The 18,647-nt window shown below is 37.7% G+C and overlaps 1 protein-coding gene across 1 annotated transcript in view; it reads left to right on the top strand.

The window, feature by feature from the left end:
* FBXL7 (F-box and leucine rich repeat protein 7) overlaps window positions 1-18,647 on the top strand; it is a 169,125-nt gene that overhangs the window by 33,890 nt on the left and 116,588 nt on the right. The window contains exon 2 of the mRNA XM_009095969.4: window positions 5,536-5,625. Coding sequence (XP_009094217.2) covers window positions 5,536-5,625 — 90 coding nt within the window. The remainder of the gene's footprint in view (window positions 1-5,535; window positions 5,626-18,647) is intronic.

The following is an 18,647-nucleotide window of genomic DNA, read 5'->3' as shown; positions in this document are numbered from 1 at the left end:
GAAAGTTTTAAGAAATATTGTCCCAAAGTACCACTGCTAGCACATACCTGCAAACTCTTCAAACTTGAGTGTGCTTCCTGTGAAACATTCAGTTTATTTCATCTCCTTGGGATTGGAGTTTGGGCAGATTGCTGCACAAGTTGTTTCATCATATCCTGACACATGTTGGGTGGAATGAAGTTTGGAGCCTGTTTGTTAAATTGGCACATGTTTTAATTTGGAAAAAAGGAAGAGCAAGCGTAAGAGCCATACTTCTAAGATTTTAGGGCAGAACGTCAACTGTGAATGGTCACGGTGCATCTGTAAATGAACATACTTGATCCTGAAAGCAGTTTAGTGAGTAACAATGCTTGTAGGTAGGTAACTTCAGTGTTGAAATGGTGGTAGTTTGGTCAGCACTTAAGAATTAATAGATGGAAACCAGTTTTATGACATATAATTTCCATTGGTACAAATGTAAAGTTCAAGGAGAATGATTGATTGTCCAAAGTGGATTGATTGTCCAAGTGTACACACTTTGGACAATCAATCCATTTATCCCATGTACAAGAAAAGTACCAACTTTTCTTGTACATGGGATAAATGGATTGATATATTGCATCTTTAAAGGATGCTTTATATCCACAAAGCCTAAGTACTGCACTAAGCTGCTGATTTCCATGGGAATACTTGGAAACATACTGGGAGTCTTCAGTCTTTGGAGGGGCAGATTGTAAAGAGATACACTTGAGGTTTTGGTGACTTGGACGAGTATAATGTGTGTCATGGAAATAAGAGAAGGAAAAGAGATTTTTCTTTCCTCTTGAATGATCCCTGATGCTTTGAGGTTTGGATTGATTTTTTTTTTTTTTTTGATCTCTTGATGTGGTTGGCATGTATTTGAGTTTAAAAGAACTTCTCTGAAGATAAAAAAAGAGAAAGTAAGGATCATCTGGTAGGAAAACCATGCACATATGCACTTTAGTGTTGAGAAGTTTAATTTGAATAATGTCATTTGGATAAGAATTGGTGGCTTTAGTAAACAAAATTTTCAGACTTTTTAACATCAAAGTCATTGTAATATAACACTTTTGGACAGTTATAAAGATTAATTGATATTCTGGACTTAATTGTTTTCTGCTCTCTTTTCCTAGATGATTATTTTGTTTTTCTGTTTTGGCATTGTAATGTTTCACTCAAGAATGGCAAGCAGTGGATTTGAACCTACTATCCATTTAATTCCTGAGCTACCTGTCACTGCCTGCTGATGTCAAGAGAAGTGCTGCTGGTACTTTCCAGGGTGACACATTAGAAACAATGGTCAGGTCAGCCTGTCTTTATGAGATCTTAAAAAGAATGTGTATGGCTTGCAAATGCTCATACACCAGAATCCAAGGCAAATGTGCTGCATAAAAACCTAGTAAAATTGTTCCAGAGTGAGTGAAGGGGACTCACTGCTGTTCAGACTAGGACAGGCTTTGCATATGTGGTTCCAGAAATAGTTTTTCAGTGTCATGCAGTTATAGACTGTGCTTTCCCATGGAAGTTTAAATTGTGCTGATTCTGTCCTAACTGACTTGGGATGTCTTTGACACTTGTCAGCAGTGAGTGTGGCTGGCAGAATCCAAAGTTTTCAAAACTGAAGATAGCAAACACTTTTATAAAACAAACATAATGTTGTAGTCAGGATAGGCATCTGTATGATAAAAGGAAAATTAAACACATGATTTTAATAGTCATGATTCAAAAAGAGACAAGGTAAATTTAATAAGGCTGTAGGGCTACTGAGTGGAAAGATGTCTATGGATGAAAAACTTCTGTGGCTTACAAAGGCCTGAAGACAATGTTCAGGAGAAGTATCTGTTATATAATATGCTTAGCTGATTCTAGCTCTCTTTCCAGCAGGATCAAAATGTAATCTGCAGTAAATAGAGTACTAGGTTAGATAGCTGGAGTCTTGTTCCTACGACTATTGTAAGATTTTGGCACTAGTAGATGGAAAAAATCCCTACTTTTGCTTCCTCAGAAGCAGCTCAGAGACATGATTTGAATTGCAACTGTGTGGCTGTGTGATTCTTTGCAGGTGTTGTGAAGTACATGCTACCTTCACTCCCAGTGTGAATTATATTGTATTCTAGGAAAATAGATTTCTTCTATCATATCTACATACTACCATCGTGCAGTTTCCTTTCTTTTGAGTTGCAGCTTCTGGTTTAGAAATAAAGAACTGTTGACTGCATGAAGGAAACTCTAGATGATTGCAAGTCATGTTAGGGAAGCTTTTGGCAGGCCTTTAATTTGTTTAAGCAGAGGATCAAACACAGTCATTACTGCTGTAGTCTTTGCAATATTGCCCTCTGTTTGATCCTTCTGGTTGTCATTGCATTAGAACCCTTGTCAGGGTATATTTATGTGCAATGACTTTCTCAGTGCACTTTTTAAATTGGAGAGGAACTGGTCTCTGGAAACCAGTGTTATGCTGTGCTTTAACTTTTCCCCACGGCATTAGGGAAATCAGCAGTCTTTGAATTTCTGTGATTCTAATATTCCATGTAATCGTTTAGGTTGGAAAAGACCCTTACAGTCGAGTCCAACTGCGAACCCAGCGCTGCCAAATCCATCACTAAACCATGTCCCCAAACACCACCTCTACATGTCTTTTAAATACCACCAGGGATGGTGACTACACCACTTCTCTGAGCAGCCTGTTCCAATGCCTGAACACCCTTTTAGTGCAGAAATTTTTTCCTAGTATTGAACCCAAACTTCCCCTGGCACAACTTGATGCTGTTTCCTCTTGTCTGTCACTTCTTACTTGGGAGAAGAGGCCAACTATGATCTCCAGACTGAACAGCTGCTGCTCTCCTAGCCTTTCCTCTTTGGAGAATACTTAAATGCTGTTATGTTTTAGCTTTGGCATGTGTACATGAGTATGCAGTAGCCAAATCTAGCCTACTCAAAGCTTTGTTTTGCACTGAAAAAAAAAAAAAACAAACCAAAAGAAAAGATATATAGTGTCAGCTAGTCTATTTGAAACACATTGAAAATTACTAGAAAGTACCTCCTGCTTTTCCTTATCTGAGTGGAGAGTTTCATACGGAAAAAGGCAAGTTTTGGGGCTGTATGTAGTCAGAGAAAGCTCCACATAAAAATAAAAGTACAGGCAGAACTGAATCAAACCAAAGCAGCAACTATGGGGGGCTTTTTCCTTAATTTCTGGTTTTTAATTTTTGAAAGGCATTAAAATGCTTTAAAGTTCGAGTAGATTTAAATGATAAATATCTACACTTACATCAGGCATTTCACAATTTCTACAGAAGTGTGCAATTGTAAATATGTTGCTACTATGTGTACTGACTATTAGTAGCTTACAGTGGGTAAAATATTTTGGTTATGCTCTTTGAGGTGGGCTTATATTTGGGGTAAATAGAACTGCTATTGTTAATGGGGAGGTATGGAGCCTGAGAAGAATTCACTTTATGAAAACAACCCATTGCAGATATGACCATCTTGCGACTCTGCTGTTATTTGGTATCACTGACTTCCTTTCCCTCTTCCCTCCCCCCTCAAAAAGATAAATTCTTTTTTAGAGGAAATCCTGTTTATTTGCTTTGAGGAACTAATTTTTCCAGTTAGTCTGTTTAGTTTTGTTTTCTTTCTCTTAATCTGTTAAGGAGTCCTGATACTCCTTAGAATTTTATTTTCTACCTCTGCAGTTACAGTTTGTGATACATGAGGAGTTGCTGGTAGTGGCAATACCATCTAAAAACCTTTCAGTACCTGTCAGCAGTGATTTGATTACCAGCTGCTGCAGGTGTTTCTTGTTCTTTGGCCTCTTCTTGGGACAGAGCATTTAACATCTACCCTTCCGTTTTACCTTCTGCCTTTCTTCTACCACAAACCTCATTGCCTTAGCTGTGGAGTTATTTTGGGGCAGTAATTTATATAAAGACCACAGTCTATTACTCCAACTCATGTCACAGATTGAGAGCAATTGAAGATATTGTGGAAGTGCTGCTTCTTGGTTTTGCTTAACTTCTTAAAAGAATGTAAAAAGCAGTTAGTGAATCACTAAAAGGATACTTTTTTCTTGAACTCTCTTCACCCTGCCCAACTACTAGCTTAAGCCATTTATTTTTTTTTCTGGCCATTTTAATATCTTTTCACTCCAGTTAAATTCATAATCTTCTCTCAAATCTAAGCATTTTAATTTAAGCAACTTTCTGTGGAGGATGATTCTCTAGGGCTGGCTGACAGATTAAGTGGCAGTACCTTGGTTGTGAAACAACCTACATTTGCACATTCTCCAGTTGTTTCCCATTAAAACTTAAATCCTTGTTCTGTTGTGGCACCTTTAAAAAGCAGACCTCTCTCTTACATCTAAATGTTATGAAAGCCAGGCATACTGTAACCCAGAACCCCAAGGAATGCTTGATTGAAATAACAGATCAGAAAAGTCTCTTGCTAACATTCCTGTGATTATGGGTTTACTCAAGCGACAGAAACTTGGTGTCAGCTGGCTTTCTGCATACAGATTAATTTTGCTCAAAATAAGAAATTGGTCTTAAAGGCTTCAGTGATGCAGTGTTTGTGGGGAGAGGTAACTTCTTAAAATGTAACAGTATTCACTGCATTTCCTCTCTAGAATTATCCCACTTATTGCCCATTGGGTGGCTGGTCTGGTTCCTGCTGCAGAGTAGAGCAGTATTCCCTGCTAGTAATTACTGAGATTGAGTAGAATGAGTGAAGAGAAACAGAGGTGACTCCTTCTTAGATCCTCAGAGGAAAACAAAAAGACAGCTTTGATTTAGTCAACTCTGTTCTTCAGTAGTATCTATATAGGGTAATTTTAAATGTGTATTTGGATTTCTTTTGTTTGTAACTTGTATCTAGAATTTGACATCCTGCATATATGTCTGAAGACAGTAATGTAGGAAATTCAGGAAAAGCTTTTGAGAAAGAAAATAAGAGAAGAAACACCCACAGGTTATGATTTACAGTAAAAACCCCTCCACCATTAGTGAGAAGTCAGTTTTGAAATGGTGTATTACATCATGCAGTGAGTACGGTGAAGGAGAAAACAGAAACCTTACTTTCATTTTCATGTGACCAAATGACTTGAATACATGATGTGAACACATTGGACAGAAATCTAAACTCATTTAACATATTTTGAAAGTAACCATTTTTCTTGATCTGTGTTAGAGGTATTTGAATGAGTAAACTTAACATTTAAAGTCCCCTTATGTTTTTAATCACAAACATTTAATTTTCAACAGAGCTTAGCAAATATGTACTGAGAGGCCATGTGGCATAGGAGACTATTTGCAGCCTCAATACTTGTGAAGATGCACATGCTATAAGTTACAGTGCAGTGAATTCCTATTCTGGTGTGTACAAAATGAACATCAGCTGCTTTAAACCTAGTTTAAAGCTCCCTGGAATTGTTCCAGGTTCAGATATTGAAGGTCTTTCTATTTCAAAGTTTGAACTCATGTTTCTTCTCTCTCCCCTCCCTCTCCCTCCCTCCCTTTCCACCTCTTTCTCCTTTTGCAGGCAAGGGCAGCTCAAGCATCTCATCCGACGTGAGTTCAAGTACGGATCACACACCCACCAAAGCCCAGAAGAATGCAGCTACCAGTGAAGGTAGGCAGCTGGTACTCATTACCCAGGTCAGGCCCCCCAGCACAATCCTAGCAGTTTTCAGAAGAAGAAACTCTCCTCCTCATTCCTTCTGTGTAGAGGAGCACTGGTCTGCTAGAAATACAAAAGTCATTCTTCCTTTAAACAATTTTCACTTCTGCCTGTGGTAGTTTCTGATTTGAATTTGTGACAAAGGATTTAAGTACTTCTGCAGAACCCAAATGTAGAGAGTTAGGAGTAATTTTGTATGCCACTTTTTCAGCAAAGGCTTTTAACTTAAGGTTTTAATGTGATATTATTTTGCAGTTTTATTTGAAGGATATGCTTGATGGAAGCTTTTTGACTTATAATTTAGGTCAAATATCAGTAAAAATTCTTTTCATACTGTGAACACCATGAAAATGTGAGTTGTTTGAGACAAGTTTTTCAAAAGTGTAGCTGTGGACATGCTGACCTGACAGATTTAATTAGGTCAATATGCCTCACCTCAATTACTGGAGTATGCCATCACCGAGGACTAGATTTTTGATGTCCAGGGGAAGGAGATTTCATGTCTGTCAATATCAGTACAATGTTGTGCTAACTGGTCTATGAACAGAGAAATGCTGATTCTTCCTTTCTGACTTCTTACATATGAGTAGGTGTGCTCTGTTAAATGGAAGTCTATTTGCCCTAGCTTTTATAATTGTCTTTTTTAAGGCGAAGAGGAAATAACTATATATAATTTAATGACGTAAGCCATAAGGATTCGTAAAAATTATATATTTGTATGCCTTAACTAGTATTTCTGTTTAACTGTCATAATGATTTGGTTTTACTTGGTAGTAATTGAGTTATAATTCTGATTTCTTACATTTCTGTCACTACAAATTAAGTTACAAGCTCTGATTGCTCTCAGTTTAGTTTTATTTCTTATGGTTAAAGGAAATCAGTCTTTTGAATAGTTCTAGTGTGGCAAGTCTGACTATGACTGTAGAATCTGTTCAGTAAAAGCAGTTCATGTAACTAATAAATGACCAAATAAATCACAAGTGTTCTGTGGTTGGGCATGCATAATCCCATACCAGGAATGAATATCTGGCACTTACTGATCATAAGAAATACTGGTTTAGAATCTGTGCTTTTTAGTCCAGCCAATAAATTTAACAACAAACAAATAAATGGTTAATTATAAGTTGAATAGTAGACTTCATGTTTCTCTAAACCTTAGATTCAAAAGTTTTGAGGGATCTGAAAAAGGTGAATTACCAGGACACAAAAAAAAATTTAGGAAATGTATTCTCTTTATGAGAGCCATGAATGAAAAAGAAAAGAAGCCACAAAATAATTGTGGAAACTCTGAAGTCAGTACTTCATAATTGCTCTGGATTTCTTTTCTACTTCAGTCTGTAAAGCATTTTTTTTCCTTGGACTCAAATAAGATAATGCAAAATAATCCTGTACTAATCTCTATGATTTATGTTCTTAATTTAGCCCTTTATTGAGCCAGTGAATACAAATGTTGACCTTGAAATCTTCATCACTAGTTTGCAGCTGATTAATTCATTAGCAAGGGAGGCTTAAATACAGGCTAGTAGTTGCTGTAGTAAAATTGTTTTTATGAGCTCACATGCAAAATCAGAGTTCAGAGCAGTGTAATTGTGTATTGTATACTTGGAGGCAATTTCAGTTGTTAGCCTAATTTTTCTGTGCCCTGAAATAGTGTGATTTGACAAATACTTTGACAGCAGCTTCAGAAGTAGCTTCTTCCTCAGCCTGTGCTATTACTAATTTCTTACCATTTCTTTCTCCTGAAGAATTACTAATGTGGACCAGTTGAACAGAAATTACCTTAATGTGGATTGCTGCATGATCTGGCAGATATTTTCAATGTCCTAACCAGGGAACATAAGAATTTTGTGAAGGCAAGTGAGACTAGAGATATGGAAGTAGCTGGAGCAAAACAGGCACTGTTGAAACTGGTGCTGTTACTGAAGGCACATTTAGCAACTTCTGTGCCTGGAGTTTTTACTAATGCCGCTTCTTTTCCCCATGAACAGTAGACATATACTGGAGGAGGATTCAGCTGGTAATAAAGACTCATGCCTTCCACAAGATGACTCTGGTTCTGCTCTTACAGAATGCTGAATGTTTTTGTACCATTCAGTTCCAGAGTGATGCCTAGGGGCCAGCTAAGAACAAGATTGTGATTGTGTTAGATGCTGTACAAGCAGTGGCACTTACATGTTTTGGAGTGGTTGCATAACATTTTTTATAATTTTAGATAAATTTACCTTGTCCACTGTAGTATTTGCTTGCCATGGTACAACAGTATCTGCCCAGCACAGAGGGTTGTATGTGTATCTTTATTTTCACTGGAGGCTGTTTACTGCAGGGACAGAATGCTCCAATTCTGCCTATATTGTAAATTCACAGCACATCAGGGTGTTGCTCTATGAAGGAGCCATGTGTTGTGTGGTGAGCTGTATGCAGCCAGGTTTGGTGTGGGAAGGGCTAGGAAACATTGCAGGTGAACTCTTCTTCACCTTCATTGCCATGGGAAATGATCCTGATTGAGCAAGTGGCAGATGCCTTCTTTGCATCCTCTGAATTTCTATTGCCAGCTGCATTCCGAGTGCCCAGCTCTGTGAAGAACATAATACTTGCTTGGGGCTGAAGGCCTTTCACAGCTTCTGCTTTCCAGCATTTTAAACAGACCTAATTCTTTCCAGTTCTGCACAGCTTGTCTTCTGTTTCTGTAAGGCTTGTGACAACACTTGTTGAAGCTGAATCAATGGAATGAATGCCTTAAAACAACTAGAAAGGACATTTGTGGGAATGATCCATCTTATCTCTGGTACTGTACAGCAGAGAAGCAGTCATGTAAAATACTACTTAGGCAGCTACATATTCCCAAGAACTGCAAAAGGATGTCAAGCAGGACTGTTGCTTGGAAAAGCAGACCACCTCAGGAGGTAGCTGACAACAGATGTCATCTTTCCATCAGTTTAAGCAATCAAACCACACTCTTCATCCTGATGACTGCAACCACATTATCTGTCAAGTTGCAGAGCTCTGATGTTTCTCTACAGAATGGGTACCAGAAATAGGTAACAAGATGCTTGAAATGGCTTTTGCTGTTCCAGTCCTAGATATCCTATTAAGGCAACATCATTAACTCTCTTGATGAGCATGGGTGGTGCAGTTAGGGACAAAATAATAGTACCCTCCAACACACTCTGGATTTAAAGCATCTGTAGGGCATATGTTGTGGAATATTTTATGTCTCAAAGAGGTAAAATGTTGGCCATGCTGTTGACCGTGTCTGGATGAAGGGCACATCTTCCCCAGACAAGGACAGTGTGTGCCACACTATCATTAGATAAACAAGCTTCACTCAGTGATGCATCAGAGAGGTAACCATTATTCTGTTTTTGTTGCATAGAGGAAAGCAGACAGTACCTGGCAGACTGTGCAGCTTCCTAAATTCAGGCTTTGACATAGCAGTGATTCACTCGAGAGGAATGCAGAGGTGCTGAAACTGGAGTCCAGTGGCTCTCATTTTGTGTACTTCAGTGAAGGGAAGGTGGCAAAACCCAGATGTCTGGTCCTCTGTGTAAATCACAGGCTGGAGAGACCTGTTGGTTTGGCTACAGCTTGGCTCAGAAGGAAGCCTGGTAGCCTGTGGGTGTGCATGCACACTGATGCCTCCACACTGTCTCCTGAGGATACAGTTTTCCTCAGCCTTGAATGTACACTGCCTTTAACTTCCTTTTCAGTCTCAGACATTGTCTGCAATTCTTTACCCTATCAATCAATTACAGTTGGAAACGTGAGAATGCATGAGTTTTTACTACCCCCCATTGCTCTCTGGCAAGTGAAAGACTAAATGGATTTTTGTGGGCCATTTAAATGCAATTTGCTAGACATAGTCTCAGCTGGAATATTATTGTCTGAAACTTGATTTAGAAGATTAGGCTGAATGACTGTTTTTGTATGGGCTTACCTTGATCAGGGAGTTTTCTTCCAACTTACCTGCAAGGCATGGAATGTTATGTCCAGGTTGCACACTTTGTATTAACTTGACTGTTTTTCAAATAAAAAAATCAATACTGTTTGCACTTCATGTATAGCACCATTAAGATGTAATCCAGAGGCAGCTTTAAATTGAGTACGTATGAGCTCAATGTAGAAGTTCTAATTTATTTCTCAGTTTCTGTAAAATCAAACTGAAGGATTAGATCTGAAGTAGAACACTATTTTAGCAGAAGGGCTCAGTGCTGAAGTACCTCTGAATGTATCCCATTAAATAGTAGTATTTTGAATTTTGCAAAAACATGGTGAAGCCAGCTGCTGAATTTTGAAGTTCAAATGTTATCTGCTTTTAGTTGACTTCTAGGGACTTTCAAAGACTAAGTTTTTTACTTTGTTTCTCCTTTTGCAGTACTCTGACAATTCTAGAGTACACTGCAGTGTATGTCTATTGTGGAGACCAAATGAATTTGTTTTGGCAGTAGCTGTTTGTATGCATCTCAACACAAGAGGTATTTCTTCTGCAGTTTAAGTGTGTACAAGCAGAGCCCTCCCTTTCATAGCTGTATCCTCCTTCCTGTTTTATTTGGGTTTTGTAGTGTTTTCTGCTGGACTTGACAGTGCTGGGTTTACAGGGGGACTTAAGGATCTCAAGGGTCCTTTCTAGCCTGAATGATTCAATGACTCTTAGGGCAGCAGGGCTATAGCCTGGTGGGAACAATTGCATTCATTAGAAGTCATTCCCTCCCATTAAACCTTCTTGAGGGGGCAACTGTGTGAAAATGTAGCCCTTTGCAAACTTGTAATGCTTTAATTACTCATGTAAAAGTTCTGCTGTGCCCTGTGCAAGATGATGGCTCAGTTGGTCAGGCTGTGTTTCGGGCTGTTGGCCATCCTTTTTTGGTGGGACCTGGCCACTGAGGCTTTTATATAGAAAACTTTACTTTTCCAGAAGAAAATTGACCTCAGTATCAGAAAACATTTATCACTGCTCTACATGGGAATATATTAAGTGACATTTCTTGAACACAAATTTATTTGGGTTGTGTGCCTCTCATTTCACCTTAGAAGTGAGGGAACAAAGTGCTTGTTACAGGATACTTTCTGGGAGGCTGTAATTAGTTTAATTTCTCTTGGCGTCATAACCACATTCTTTTAAAACATGTGGTATCTTTTGAATCTCTGAATAGTTATTAATCTGTTTAATGAATTTAAGAGGAGCAGTTCTTGCATTGTGGACTGTGATGGACAGTATAAAAAATTTGGGAAGATGGAGCAGGTTCATTGCTATGGAATGCTTTTTGTATTTTAAATGGTTCCTGATAGAGAATCAGCTCAAACTGAGATTTAGGTGAGCGCAATCTGATCGTTTTTAAAGGGGAGATAAAACCTCAGAGAACCAGTTTGCCGATAGACCTCCTTTCTGTGAATTAAGGTTTTCATAAATAGGTAGGTAGCTGTGTTTGGTATATTGGACTTCCACTGAAGCTTTTGAGTTGTTTGTGTAACTTTTTGAGACACTGAGCTAGGTGTTGTGGCAAAAGACTATTGCTGAAAAGAGATGCAGTTTTTTACACAGATTTTCTTGATTATCCCTTTGGGAGAAAGCTCTTTACCTGTTAAGAAATCTTTCCCCACTTTGGTTCTTTACCATTTTTCTTTTCATTTTCTCTTTAATGTAAGAAGTTTATTAACCCAGTATCAGTAATGAAAACCTTTAAGTGTTCATTCTGGATGAATGTGAATATATGCATAATTCCTATTCTTTTGATGGCAGTTCTCTTCCTTTTCATATCTATCCTCATGTCCTTGCAGCCTCTTGGTGGGTCTTTGGGTTCTTGGTTCTACTACTGAAGTTCTGTCAAAGCAGGCTTTCTGTACACCACAGTGCTGACATCAATGCCTGAATTTGCCCCTGCTTGCTTGGAACTGGGCAGAGATTCAGTTGGCTTTGGGTGAGCTGTGGCTGTTTTGAGTTGGTAGTGAAACTGGAGACTAGGTAAGTTTCCTGGGGTTTTGTGTTACTTTTCTAGCAGGGGAGTTTTCTAGAAAAGCAAAATGTTGCATTGCAGAATCGGCCAAAACAGAATCATTTCAAGCCAAAAAGATTGAGGAGGAGTAAGAGGGGGCTGAGAGGCCTGACAGCTTATAAATCCAAAACTCTAAACAGTTTGGCTGAATAAACAGAGCTCACTATTTAAATTCCTTTAACCAACATATATGAATGCATACACAAATTTAATCACCTCAAGCAGTGTGTGAAGGTACAAAGTAGTATAAGGCTTGCTTTTAAGCTCTGGTTTTTTGTACTCAATACATCTTCATATGGTTTTGCTATCTAATAGGCAGTATTCCTGCAGAACTGTTCTGCTAATTACAACAATACCATTACAATCAGCATTTAAATTTGAGTTCATATACAAGGCAAAAGTAGCTGAGACATTGGCAAGGTTAAACCTGCAAATTGAAACCTTATGTTATTCTGGCTAATTTGTACTGAAATGCTATAGCCAAATGTTTAAAACTTGCCCAAACAATACCAAGAACAAATTGGAAAGGTACATGAAACTGCAGTCTTATTTGATCTGCTGCCTGAAATGTGAGACCCACCAGAGCAAATGTACTTAGAGTACAGTTAAAGAGAAATTATCCCAATTTAAAATCCTGGCATTAGCTTTTCCAAGTGAGGTCTGATGCTTGGTAGGAGTGATTGCAGTTTATTCAATTACCTGTAAATCTGATTTTAAGGAATCCAAGATACCAAATGTAATTCTTTAGGTAAAATACTGTACCAAACTATTTAAATACTGTTATCACAGGGAGATTCTGACACCTAACTGTTCGTCCTGTTATTACCTATGATAGCTGTCTAAAATAGTTTCCTTCTCTGAAAAATGAAGTCATCTCAAAGGATATGAAGAATGCCCAGCATTTGTTAGTCAAAACCCCTAGTTAGTCATCCTTCTTGAATGCTAGACTGTCTCCTAAGACTTCTTGAAGAATATATACAACCTGATAATGCATATTTAAATATGTCAGTTTTATCCATTTTTCAGAATTTATGAACTGAGACTAGCAACTTGCTTCAGATTAGTTCTAGTTCTTGATTGAAATAATGAAATAAAATTGGAACAGCAAATTTGTTGACTATAACTTCACAATCCCTGTTAAAATGCTGTAGTTTAAATTTATTGCACAAAATCTCCTGCCTTATGTTCCTATATCTTATCTTTTAATGTCAGTTTGTCGAATGACTGTGTAATTTTTAAGACTGATATCACCAACCGTGCCAAAACTAGCAGCATGCTTGAGAAATATCTACTTGGAGTTGCTGAGCCATTCTGTATTTCTCTTCTGGCTGTTGTACCATAATTCTTGCTACTGTGTCTTTCTCAAGGTTGGCGTCTCCTCGATTCTGCCCTTGAGAAGTATGGGCTGATGAAAATGGCAGTGCAAGAGTGGACAGTGATAGTTCTGTTAATTCTGACTGCTGAATCATCTTTGGTTCGGGCAGTTACCTACCTCAGACTAGGCTGGAAGTATAAGGAGAGGTGAACATGAATATAATTGGATGATTTGCCATTTATGAGTTCCTCTAGCCTTAATTAGGCACACCTGAACACAGAACTTGAGGTGTGGTGGTGTGCCTGGTCACTGACTGACCATTGTGATTCTTCTTTCCTGTTTAGGGATAGTTTTCATCTTGAGCTGTGGTGATGGATTTAGGAGTTTGTGACTCTTGAACCTCAAAGTAAAATTGTTGCAGTAACAGTTCAAATAAAAGAGGGGTTTTTTTTTTTTGGTTTGGTGGGGTTTTTTTTTTTTTTTTTTTGGATAGAGAAAAACAAGTGCCCATAGCAGCCTGTCATCTATACTGGGCTAGGAGGTTTTTACTTCCTTACTTTGTCCTTCTGTCCTCTTGGGTATACACAGGTTTGCCAGAAGGCAGGCCGGGTCTCTTTAGGCATACATTATAAATGCTTGTTTGCATGATCCTGTAGTCAATTTGGATCAGCTAGTTTGAGTTACCCTCCCACAAAGTGAAGCATGGAGACTTTTCATAGGCTTGTCAGCTGCTTGTGGCATGTTTGTGCTGCGTGAATGTGTGGGTGGGGAGAGGCTTGATTTCTTCTTCTTAATCTGGCATGCTTTGCAGTGACTTGGATGCATCATATATCTCCACTGTAAATTTTTATCACAGTTATCATAACTACGTTTTGGGGTTTAGCAGTGCCTAATCTAATCTATAGTGCTTTTAGTTTTCTGTAGCATCTTGTATAGTTTCTCATTTCCATCCTGTATACCAAAGAGAGTGAAATTTTACAGCACTGTGAGGTCTTCATTGTTTGTGGGAAGTTTTTTACCTTGTTCATTGTAGGTAAATAATACTGTGTGGGAATCTCTGAAGGACAAACTCAAGGATGTGGGCAGTAGGAACAAATTCTTTTTTCCAGCTGTGATGCTTGCTTAACATGAATATTTATCTGTCCGTGTGGGCATGTGTAAGCATTGATAATTTCTTTGTTTATTTGATACACCCACGTTTCCCACCTCCACCCCATAAGATAAACATCTGTAAGCCTTGTCAAGTAGGGCTTTAGCTTCCATTTGAGCAATAAAAACTTACTGTGGCACCCAGAAGTTCAGTAACTGTTCACTGTTAAGAGCAGTCATTAACCTTGGTCCAGGAAAGACATCTGTGGTAGTTTTCCTTAGAGAAAATGATAAAATATGTGTCTAAATGTGAGTCTAAATGATGAAATGTGAGTCTAAATGATAAAATTCTAATTGGACTGTATTTTGTGAGCTCAATCTTGTAAAACTATTGACCCTTCTTTATTGTGGGCTGGAATAAACCTTTAGTTTGAGCTCTTGCTTTCTGAAAATGCTCTCCAACTCCTGCTTTTTTTCTGACTTTAAAAACAAAACTTTAGCAACTTCTTGTAATCTGAGGCAAAATTGCAGCTCAATCTGATTTTAGCTGTGAGTGTATTTTCCCTTTGCTGTTCCTGTAGAGTTAACTTTCTCAAATTTCTTTTAATGCCCTTACCATAATATAACTGAATCTGTACCTCAGATTCAGTTATATTATGGATTTCTGTCCAGCCTTGAGTTTGTCTTTTGAAAGCTTTTGCCATGTAAAACATGTGAAGCTGATGAAGAAGCTGGTGTGTCTGGGTTTAATGGGAGAGTATTCTGGCTAAAAATCACAATATTCTGAATATTCTTTGTTGTGTTCCAGTAAAAAAATCTGACTTCAGTAGGTGTCAGTTGGCACTGTTAATTTGGCAGACTATTTAACAAATTTGGTTTTGGAAAAGAAAAAGCTTTCAAGGAATATTTATTTTTTTTTCCTTCTGAAATGGCATTAGAGGGATGATAAACCTTATTCTATCCATCAAAGTTTTGTAAAGAACATTTTTGCCACTGTCTAATTAATCCTGTAGCATTTAGTGAAATGTGAATGTTTGCTGGACTGTGAATGTATGCTGAGAATTTCACTCCCAAAGAAAGTGTATCCAATTCAAAATAGCAGTACTGCCATTCAGTCACTGGGTTCAGATTTTACCAATCATATTAAATAGCTATGTGGAATCAAGGAGAATTAGTATCTTCTCACCTTGATGTGTTAATGCTTTCACATATTTTAAATTCTAGAATGTGTTCTTGTATATGGCAAAAAAAAAACCAAACAAAAAAACAAAACTCAAAATGATACACAAAATATCCCCCCCTACGTTTTTTTTTTTTTTTTTTTTTTGTTGCTGAAACACTACTAGTTGTTTTTAAAATATTGTTCATAAGGAGAAGACTGTGAAGATTCTGAAGCAAGCATCAAATTTGGTTGTGGCAAACTATGTCATGATTTTTGATAGGTGTCCGTTTTCAGTTAGACAGTTGACAAATGCTGTGAAGAGATAAAACAAGGCTCAGAACTGATGTAATTTATCTCATGTCCTGATTTTTGTTATTGGTTATTCCAGTTTAAATGTGAACAGAGCCCTAAAGCAAAGACTGGGGTAACCTCTTGAATTTGATATTAAGTTAATGCCCAGACTATTAGAGTAAGTTATTGTCCTTCATTTATGCTTTAATTCAGAATTGTAGTTGCTTCAATGCTGTTTGAATTTCAAACCTGCAAATTCACAGAAATCAGAACATGAAATATTAGATCAAATCCTTATATCCTTGTCTGAGACAAAGATCTTTTCTCATGTATCTTGGAAATAAGATAAGTGTAGAAGCACTATATGTGATGGACTCTTACTGTTGAACATTTCCTGATTCTAAATTGAGGCAGCCATGTTTAAAGATGTCATATTCTGTACTGTTTTTGAAGGAAGAATAATAAAACCTTAACTATTTGCCCAATAGGAAAAAGGAATGCAGCTGGAACTGCAGAGTAAAACTAGGTAAAAGAAACTGAAAGACAGTATCTGCAAAATCATTAAAAAAATATATATAGTATGAGTGACCAAATCTTTGTATTCTAGTGTCTATTGCTCAATGCGATATATTATGTTTATAAAGTTAGCAGGCTCAGATACTGCAGAAAAGATAAAGTGTTTCCTTTGGACCCCTTTGTGGAAATTGTGACTTTCTGCTTGAATGGTTAGCCAGTGCATGCCAGAGAAACAAGCATTTTGTAGTAGATGGTTTAGTTAACAGCAAATGTAATCACAGTGAATCTTTGGAATCTGATGCTACATGTGTAACTGGATACACTTCCTTAATCCAAAAGATTAATCATAAACTCTATGTAAAATTTAATCATATTTATCTTGGGATTGTGAGTGTGGTTCTAAAAAATAGTTGACATACCATTCTGAAAATGTTGCTTATTGTCTTGAATTGAATTCTACTTTTACACTAAATTCAAGAGTAAGTGTCTCTAATTTCAAGTCCTAAGAGAGGCCGTATTTCTTCAAGCCTTGAAGGAGTTCAGCTGATGTCTGAGCTTCATTGAACCTGTGGATATGTCCCATCAAGAAGTTTCCCAGCAAAACCAGCTTGAGCTGCTCTTAAAAAGAACTCACTCTGGAATAGTGAGAACCTGGAGCTGGTGATCAATCATTACACAAAGCCTCTATTGAAAGAAAATAGTTGAAACTTAAATGAAAATCTGAGGCATGTTTGTCAGCTCCTTTTAACCTGAGGGCAAGATCATCTTTGGTATGAAATGTATGGCTGTCAATGGTGCTGGTCTCCATTTATGTCTTGACCCATTTCTCTGTTGCAAGAAAAGTGTGTGTATTTTAGGTGCTAGGGTGCTATTTATGTGTTGGGGTGTTATTTACTTCTGTTTGTTTCATTTACTAGTGTCCAGGAAACTAAATTCAAGATTTGGATGAGCTTCAACTCTTCCCATCTGTGTGTGTATTGGAATTTTCAAGAAATTTGGCATGGGAGGATGCTAAACCGTGAACACATCCGTCAGTCCTCACCTCATTAACACTGCACTGCAGTAGTTTGTGGTGTGTGCATGTTTACTCAAAAGCTGGAAAGGTTTTGTTGCCTTGGTTGCCTCTTGAAAATTAAACAAGTAACATCAATTTTGTTCTGGCTTTGAGTATTTTTTAATGCTAATGTGGTTCAAATATCAACGGAAAAAATTTTCTTCTCCTTGGACTGTGCTCTTTTCAATTCTGACCCAGTTTTGTGGGCTAGCTTTGTGGTCTGGTAATAGTGTGTTCAGCTCAGAATTAGGCTTCTAATGGGCTTGGAAGTGTTTAGGCTCCTGTGCTATTTTATTGACATGCTGGCTTTAAGTCCTCATTTGTACATCATGTCTGTGTTAATTTGATCCAAATAAAGGACACTCCTGCCCCAGTTTGTCAGGGCATCCTGTGCAGAGCTCTGGAAGTGTGACTTGCTGCCTTACCATGCCAGATGCACTTAATTTGATTCCGCTTAATGTGGATGTAGAAGTTAGCTGGAGCTAACTTTTGAAGCTTCAGGTATCCTGGTCAGAGCCATTGCCGTTTAACATCTGGAAGTAGTTGAAAAAAATCATAATTTTCTCTTTTTCCTCGAGGAAAGAATTGTAGGCTGACAGAAGAAGGCCAGGGAAAACCAGGTGTTTAACTATGTTGCACCAACTCGTAAATGATGTTGTCTTACACATCCAAAATATGATAGTCTTCAGATAGCTGCAGTCAAACCATGAATCACTTGATGGCAAAGGCTTAAAAGAAAAAAAAAAGTTTATATATAGGTGTTGAAATACATGGTCTTATTCTTGGTATTTGAACATTGCATGCTGAATCTTGGGCCTGGGTGAAATACCGTGTAGGAAACTGACACTCATTGTAAACAGATTTTATTTCCCTCCCCCTCAGCTTTTTTTTTTTCCTTTTTTTTTGGTGAACATTTGACTGTGGAGTTGGACCTGATAACTCCTATTCATCTGTCTAATTTTTTAGTTTTAATGGAACAGTCGTAATTAGCTCTGACATTGAGCTTCTGACTGAGTCTGAAGGGACTATGTTTTTTTGGTTTTTTTTTTTTTTTTTTTTCAGTTTCTGGTAAACACGTTATTTTTGTTCCCTATCACAGATCACAGAAACACAAAACTGAATTTTGGGGAGGGAAGTGACTGCTCAAACTAAAGGCCCTGAATTTAGATTGGGAAATGGGAGCAGTGATGTTAAAAGATAGCAAAGGTAGTAAAGCCAAAGTTTAAAATAAAGCTTCTGTGATGTATAATATTAAAAGGTAGGTTTATGTTTCATCTGTAGGGATAACACACTGCTAAGCAGTGATAACAAGTAACAAGACATTAAGGAAAGTGTAGGCCATTGCATTCCAGCACTTGTCTCTTTACAGAAAGCTTCTGGTGGAAACATCAACATAATCTTGACAGACTCATAGAGAGGTCTAATAAAAGGAACTCCATCAATTCTAGGTGCATGGAAACCTAAATGCTACAAGACTATTGAAACTGTAATAGGTTGTGATGTTGGATAATTTTGGGTTTATACACAGTGAAGAACCCTTGTATGCTAGAAAATCCT

The sequence above is a fragment of the Serinus canaria genome, chromosome 2, assembly GCF_022539315.1.
Source record: "Serinus canaria isolate serCan28SL12 chromosome 2, serCan2020, whole genome shotgun sequence".
In the NCBI taxonomy this organism is placed as follows: Eukaryota; Metazoa; Chordata; class Aves; order Passeriformes; family Fringillidae; genus Serinus; species Serinus canaria.
Note: the sequence above shows the minus strand (reverse complement) of the source record. Positions and strands in the feature narration are given on the sequence as shown.